The 7,896-nt window shown below is 52.1% G+C and overlaps 1 protein-coding gene across 2 annotated transcripts; it reads left to right on the plus strand.

The window, feature by feature from the left end:
• Positions 1-266: 266 nt before the first annotated feature.
• On the plus strand, positions 267-7,816 carry EIF3D (eukaryotic translation initiation factor 3 subunit D). Of its 2 annotated transcripts, none has more exons than XM_048048294.2 (15): positions 267-396; positions 629-763; positions 1,050-1,095; positions 1,487-1,623; positions 1,726-1,811; positions 2,315-2,387; positions 2,515-2,630; positions 2,851-2,983; positions 3,576-3,723; positions 3,973-4,103; positions 4,597-4,682; positions 4,859-4,988; positions 5,452-5,594; positions 6,574-6,854; positions 7,698-7,816. In XM_048048294.2, the coding sequence occupies exons 2-15, from the start codon at positions 641-643 to the stop codon at positions 7,709-7,711; spliced, it is 1,647 nt and encodes a 548-aa protein (XP_047904251.1). In that variant the 5' UTR covers positions 267-396; positions 629-640; the 3' UTR covers positions 7,712-7,816. The 2 variants fall into 2 exon arrangements, with proteins under 2 accessions (XP_047904251.1, XP_047904252.1); XM_048048295.2 differs by having other exon boundaries at positions 2,518-2,630.
• Positions 7,817-7,896: the final 80 nt, after the last annotated feature.

Raw genomic sequence — 7,896 nt, forward strand, 5'->3', positions numbered from 1 at the left:
TTATTTAGAAATCATTAACGTGATTAAACAAGCCCCCATCCTTCTACCCCTGGCTTCAAGATGGGAAGTGAAGTGTTTATTTTACTAAGTGTTTATTTTACCAGTACTAGCGTCTATTTTACTAACTGAAGTGTTTATTTTACTGAGGGGAGGGTCGGAATCCTTCTTTTACAGGACTTTACACCACACAACTTGACGGGCCTCCCCGCCCGGCCGCCATGACGGCTCCACCTCCAACCCCCCCCCCCAACCTCCAACTTCCGCGCTTTACGGCAGCCGCGCTCCCCTCCCTTTCCCCTTTTGCGACAGTCGTGTGGCGATGACGCGCTAAGGGCGGGCTGGGAGCGGCCTCCACCTCTTTGCTCGCCGCCATCCGCCGCCATCGGGGCCGCGCAGGTCAGGGGGGCGCCGGGGCCGCCCCGAAACCCCTCAGGGACCCCCCCCTAAACCCTCCTAGGACCCCCCCGAAACCCTCCTGGGATCCCCCCCCGTGGGCACCGGGACCCCCGGCCCCGCCCCGGCCCCGCCGCCGGTTCCGGTGGGCCGGGCCCCAGCCCCTCCCCGGGCCCTTCCCGTCAGGGCCCGGTAACTGAGGGGATTTTTTTTCCCGGTTTGTTTCCCCTCACAGGAGGTGTAAGCCATGGCCAAGTTCGTGACCCCCGTGATCCAGGACAACCCGTCCGGCTGGGGGCCGTGCGCCGTGCCCGAGCAGTTCAGGGACATGCCCTACCAGCCCTTCAGCAAAGGAGACCGCCTGGGGAAGGTACCGGCCTCGTTCCGTGGGGCTTTACAGGCACCGTGTCCCCCCCCTCACCCCCGACAGCCCTCCCTGCACGCTGCTGGCCTGCCTCGCGTTGTGCAGTGGCTGCTCTGTGGTGTGTGCCGGTTGGGGCAAGTGTGAGCTGTTTGTAAGGCTGGCAGGCAGAGCTGGGAGTTGTTGCTTCTGGAGACCACAGCAATGCTTGTTTCTGCTGCTTGTAGTCCTGCATATATAAAATCAGAGAAACATAATGTTAATACTTATTTTGACTTCTTGTGTTTGTCCTCAGGTGGCTGATTGGACTGGAGCCACGTATCAGGATAAGAGATACACAAGTACGTGTTGTCCAGTGGCTGCCCCTCTCATTTATTTTATGCAAAGCTTCCTTCAAACGTCATTCCTGCTTTCATGTTCCGCACTGGCTCTGTAGTGGCTTCCTGCACGCCTCAGCAAAAGAGGCTCCTTAAATTCAGAAGCATGTCTCACCACTGGGAGAGCTCCCTGGGACTCTCCCTGTCCTTAGGGTTTTCTCAGGGGTTTGTTCTACCTCATGGCCGACGCTTCTCTGGGGGGACTGAAGCAAGGAGGAAGTGTGGCGTAAGGCAGGAGTCCCACTTCGTGCATCAGGCTTGAGTGAAGGCTCTTGGGGGGAATTTCAGGGGGTTGGAGTGTCAGGTGTTTTTCTTCCTAGAAGCTTGGAAGCAATATGGTCTTCTTTATTTCTAGACAAGTACTCGTCACAGTTCGGTGGCGGGAGTCAATATGCGTATTTCCACGAGGAGGATGAGACGAGCTTCCAGCTGGTGGACACAGCCCGGACACAGAAAACTGCATACCAGAGGAATCGTATGCGATTTGCACAGGTAATGCTTGTGTTCAGAAACAGCCTCAAAGGAGAGATTGAGAGATACAGAATTACTTTGTCACTAAAATGTCCTCTTTTTTTTTTCCCTGCATTTCCGCAGAGGAACCTGCGGAGAGACAAGGACCGTCGGAACATGCTGCAGTTCAGCATGCAGACGCTGCCGAAGAGTGCCAAGCAGAAGGAGAGGTGAGGGCCTCGGAGATGAGCATTCTGTGCTTGTGTTGGAGTGTGCGAAGGTGCTGTCGACAAATTGGTTTAGTTACTGCAGCGGAATCCACTAGATCTAACAGCAAAAAAGAATTTCAGGGTATTTCAAGTCTAGTGTTTCGCTGACGGGACTGGTAGTTGTAAGCATGGGTTTCAAGCAGGAGAATCTTTAAGAGAATCTCCTAAGAATTCAGGAGAAATTTTGAATTGAATTTGGAAGGTAAATGTGACAATTTAAAGCAGGTTGTGCCCTTTCTGAAAACTGTGTTGTAGTCATTAAGGATAAAAATGCTTGGAGTGTTCAGAACGAAGAACAGCTTTTAGTGCCTCGGGCATTTTGATCAACAGAACGCTCAGCAAATGTGTCAGTGGCTTGGTGCCTAAAAGCCTTGTTCCTCTGGTGGTAATTTGGAAGTGTAGGAGTCATTGTGGCACATAGGAACCGAGAAATTGTCTTCATGGCTTTTCACGTATCGCTTTAGAGATCGTCTGCGTCTACAAAAGAAGTTTCAGAAGCAGTTTGGAGTGAGGCAGAAATGGGACCAAAAATCACAGGTAAACTAGCTAGCTTTCTGGCTCCCTGTGATGGCTTAGTTTCTCTGCTCTGCTCGTGGGGAAACTTCTGCACCAATCCTGATGTGCGGTGTCTGTTTCTCTCCCTGTTTCGCCTCTGGCCGCACAGCAGAAGCCTCGTGACTCCTCTGTGGAAGTTCGCAGTGACTGGGAGGTGAAGGAGGAGATGGATTTCCCTCGGCTGATGAAGATGCGCTACCTGGAGGTGTCAGAGCCACAGGACATGTGAGTTCCTAAAGCAGCCAGGGGCTTGCTTCCTGAAATGACCCCGTTTTTGGCAAGCAGGAGGACGGGGGTCTCCTGGGCCTAGTCCCGTTGTTCCAGTTGAGGTACCCAAAGTGGGGAGCGGTAGCGGAACACCCACCCATCCCCTCAGTCCTGTGTGGTTTGTGGGTGGTGGTATTTGCGCGAGGGTATCGAGATGGCCCTCCTTTTCTTTCTGTAGAGAGTGCTGCGGAGCCCTAGAATACTACGACAAAGCCTTTGACCGCATTACAACAAGGAATGAGAAGCTGCTGAGGAGCATTAAGCGCATCTTCCATACCGTCACCACTACTGATGACCCGGTTATCCGAAAGGTACGCTCACTGGTTTGCCAAACCCCGCAGTGTGCTTTTCGTTGCTCGCTGTTGTTTGAGACCTGCTGTCACGGTCAGAGCAAAGCTGAGAGGTGAGCAGAAAAAATCCACGTCCCTCAGCTTACAGAGGACTTTTCTTAAAGTAGAGCAAGGTTAAGGAAATACTGGGAATACTGGCCAAGGAAAAGCTGTGGTTCTGTAAGGGCAGGCAAACCACACTTGGGCTATGATGGAAAAGAAACTTCTGTGTCAGAGACCTGCTTTGAGAGGTTTCTGCTTTGGAGATGAGAAAGGCTCAGACTCCCCTTTATGACTGCCAGCAATAAGGAACCGAGTCTTTTCACAACAGATTCCCACTTGATAATGGGTTCCTTACTTTATCCTTTGTCTAATCAGGGTTGAGCCTGGATTGCTGGGTAGCGTTCATGATTTATCTAGCAGTCGGTAATGTACCTGCCAGTGTAGCTTCCCGAGTGTGGGAGAAGAAATTCATGACCTGGTTTTCCAACACGTCTGATCTTGGCTGTGAAAGGGAAGGGGATGTCAGTTAATGTTGCTTAAACACAGCATTTTCCTTCTTCTGTACCCGTAGCTGGCCAAGACCCAGGGGAACGTGTTCGCCACAGATGCCATCCTGGCCACACTGATGAGCTGCACTCGCTCTGTGTATTCCTGGGACATCATTGTCCAGAGAGTTGGATCCAAGCTGTTCTTTGACAAGAGGGACAATTCAGATTTTGGTGAGGAAAAGTCCTGAAAGTAATTTCTGTTATGGTAGTCTCACTGTTCTTTATGCTTTTTATTATTATTATTATTATTATTTGGTTCTGTGTCTCAGTCTCCAAACTGAGACACCCGGCACAACCTGACTGCCGCAGTACATTGTGGAACTTTCAGTACTGGTCTGCTTTAGTGTGGGGCTAGAGACTCACTGAAGCTGAGGTGGTTACTCCCCAAGTATAACCGTTTCTGACTGGTTTTCTTCCCAGACCTCCTGACAGTGAGTGAAACAGCTAACGAACCACCGCAGGAAGAGGGCAACTCCTTTAATTCTCCCCGCAACCTTGCCATGGAAGCCACCTACATCAACCATAACTTCTCCCAGCAGTGTCTGAGGATGGTAAGGCCAAGCAGCCCTGGGTAGTAGGGGCTGTGTTTTGGAGGGTCTGGAGAAGAGACTTTATTCAGACTTCTTTAATAAAGCAGTTCAGTAGAAAAGCGTTATAATTGACAAAGATACTTTACGTTGGTGTTATTTCAGTTTTGAAAGAGGTGGGATTACGTATGGTGAGCAGCACAACTTTTTTTGTAGAAAGATTTTCACTTTTATCCCCCAAAGAAATCCCACTCCCATTGGTGAAGGAGGCAGGCTTCTGAGTACACTAATTAAAGCAGAAATGCCGATAGAAGTAATGTTTACAGCAAAGCGTTGTGGAGATGAGCATTCTCGTCGGCTGTCTTAATTTTTTAGTGTTTTTCTATGTAGGGGAAGTTTAGTTATTGTTGCTATAATAGCATAAGTATCCAATAGGAGAGCTCTTGTGTTGTTTTTATTGTTTTGTTTTTCTTTTTGTTTCCATCCCCCTAATAAACCCTTCTGATTTCTTTCACAGGGAAAGGAGAAATACAAGTTTCCCAACCCAAACCCTTTTGTGGAGGATGACATGGATAAAAATGAAGTAGCTTCTGTTGCATATAGGTATGTGAATTTCTCTCTGACTCCCAGCTTTGGCGAGGATGCAGGATGTCGGTGTGGTTTGCAGGCAAAACTAGACAGAACTAGTGAACAGACAGAGGGTGAAAGGATTTTGCTGAGTTCTTGCGTCTGGAAGAGAACGAGGCTGAGAAATAACCAGCTGGATTGCGTGCTTGCAGATACCGAAGGTGGAAGCTGGGAGATGACATCGATCTCATTGTCCGCTGCGAGCACGACGGAGTGATGACGGGAGCGAACGGGGAGGTGTCGTTCATCAACATCAAAACGCTGAACGAATGGGATTCCAGGGTGAGGAAGAATGAGATCCCAAAGCTAGCTCTAACTGCTTCACTGCTGCCTGACACGCCAGGTACAGCAGGCAAGACGAGACAAACATCTGGTGGTGTCCCCTGGGTTGCTGCCTTCCATCAAAGACATTTTGGTGGGCTAGCAGCGCCGATAAGTCTCCCCCAGGTGCAAGGTAGTTGGTTTGAACCCTATCATTGCCCCCAGGTGTTGTTTGCTGTAGTGAGCGTGTTCCAGTGCTGCCCTCACGAACTCTTCCCTCGCAAACTTCCTCCTAACCAGCGCTGTGTAACCCACGCTGTTCACATTTCTCCCTTCCCAGTGCAGGGGCTTGCCCTGCCAGTTGCAGTCTGCATTCCCTTGTGTGGTATCGTAAGGTAGACAGAAGAAACTTCCCTGCGCCGCGGCTGAAGAGGTGACTGCTGCTGGCCTGTTAGGTTCACCTGGGTTTTGATTCTCCTCTTAGTACTGCAATGGAGTAGACTGGCGCCAGAAGCTTGACTCGCAGAGAGGGGCTGTGATTGCCACGGAGCTGAAAAACAACAGCTACAAACTAGCCCGCTGGACGTGCTGCGCGCTGCTGGCTGGATCAGAGTATCTTAAACTCGGGTAAGGCAGGGTTTTCACACCAAACGTCTTCCAGGCGCGTTTTCCATGATCTAACGTGGTATGTTTCACGGTGAAGCATCGGTAGAATGTAAGCAATCATAAAATTGCCTCACAGTTTGAGCAGCAGCGGGGGAAGCTTGCAGTAACGGTGCTGCTGGTGACCCAGGCTTTAGCATGAGCTGCTTCTCCTCAACGCCTGATTGACATGCCCTCCGTTGTGGCTGACCTTGGCAGACCTCCTGTCTGTGACAGGCAGGCAGCCCCCGCCGTTCCCAGCCTATTTGCTGAGATCGCCGACAAGGGAAATAAATGCAGTGGCCGTGCTACCTGTCAGGGGCTTGATTGAAATCCTCGGTGCACCGCTGCTGAGAAATTGGGTGGAGAGGAGGTATCACCACAGCCCATTTGGAGCTGTCAGCTTAAAATCAGTCGAGAATGTGCCCCGTTATTGATGGCCCGAATGAACCACTTGGTGTGCTAGCTTCTGCCACTCATCCAGTTTTCCAGGCACCCTGGTCTGAGTGCTTTTTGGGTGGTTTCTTCGCACAGCACAGCGGGTGGGCCCCTAGCTGGGACTCCCAGCGGTAGGTTTCACCACAGGCGACGTGGCTGGTACCTGTCTGTAACGAGGGTAGCGGAAAAGGCTCAGTTTTGGTGGTTCTGCAACTCAGAATTCCGTTTTTGGATACGGGACGTCTCTTTAGAGTCCAAACTCCCTGGTAATCATGCGATTAAGTTTTTTTTTTGAAACTAATTCTGTTTTTTGTACTGTCCCATCTGATTTGGGCTAGGGGAAGGATTCCAGGTATGTCGGTGATGGAGTAAGCTTGTAGCCAGGAGCTCCTCTTAGCTGTTAGTGTCGCAGGGTGAGGATGGCTCTTGCCGCTCAGCCCAGAGAAGAAAACCAAACCCATCGTTCTGCTTTCCTTGGTGGTGGTCTTCTGGTGGCCGGAATTAATCTCCTGCTGCTCCCGTCTAGGTACGTGTCCCGTTACCACGTGAAGGACTCTGCCCGCCACGTGATCCTGGGCACGCAGCAGTTCAAGCCCAATGAGTTTGCCAGCCAGATAAACCTGAGCATAGAGAACGCCTGGGGCATCCTGCGCTGCGTCATCGACATCTGCATGAAACTGGATGAGGGCAAGTACCTCATCCTCAAAGACCCCAACAAGCAGGTGATCCGAATCTACAGCTTGCCTGACGGCACCTTCAGCTCGGATGAGGATGAGGAGGACGATGAGGAGGAGGAGGAGGAGGAAGGTTTGTAGCGTGGTTGGTGGTTCATGCTTTTAAATAATGTACCAGTGCCCTGGAGGAAGAGGGTAATGTACGGTAAGGGTGGGATCTGAGATAATGGTGAGAGGAACGAGGCTGGGGCATGTTCTAGTCGGTGGGACGAAAAAGGGGGTGTTGGGGACATTCGGGGGACTGAAATGGAAGGCCCGGAGAGTGAAAAGCTGAGAGGAAGAGGCACAGGGATCGTGCCGGGGGGGGGCTGCTGCTAACAGAGGTAGGACAGAGCACAGGGCCTGAGCACTGGGGGTTGAAGGTTACCGCAGAGCCTCATTCAGCGCTGCTGGGATTAGGGGTGATGTTAATCAATTTCAGTCAATAGCAGGCACTGAGTTCAACTGCTATGGGGATGTTTTGGTTTTTATTTTTTTTAACTATAGTTTTAGGAGCGACTGCAAAATGCCCACCCGTACAGCTGGAACGGGCGGCTGCCGCTGCTCTTCTTACAGAGACAGCGGCCATCCCTGCCAGGGGCTGTGCGGGCGCTTTCTGTCACCTGGGGGACGGCAGAGCTGCCCTCGGCCTCTGGTCTTTGATAAGAAAAACAGCGTGCAGCTGCTTTTTTTTTTTTTTCCTCTTTTGCTATAGCATTACCCAGGCCCTTACCTCTTTTATTACAGCAGTGCTAGGCTGCTGCTTACAGACTGTCCGTGGCACGTGGGGGTTCGGGGGCTGGGGGGCGGGAGGTGGCCCATTACTGCAGGCACCCGAGGCGTTTGTGGGGTCAGGGCGCCGCAGGGGGTCGGGGTTTGCGTTTTGCTGTCCCCCGCCCAGCCGCCTTCTTCCCTTACCCCTTCCCTTCTCTTCCAGAGGAGGAGAGCTGAGCGGCGGGGCTGCACGGGGAGGACCACGGACGACCCTGCCGCACCTCGGGCTCTGCAGGAGCTGGCCCGGGGGCCGCACGCCCGGAATAAAGTCACTGAGCTCTGCGCCAGCCTCCTGTCTTATGTCGCACCCCCCCCCCCCCCCCCTCCCTCCGGGCGCCTGTCCCTTTAAGCGCCCCTCCCCG

The sequence above is a fragment of the Anser cygnoides genome, chromosome 1 (assembly GCF_040182565.1).
Source record: "Anser cygnoides isolate HZ-2024a breed goose chromosome 1, Taihu_goose_T2T_genome, whole genome shotgun sequence".
NCBI lineage: Eukaryota > Metazoa > Chordata > Aves > Anseriformes > Anatidae > Anser > Anser cygnoides.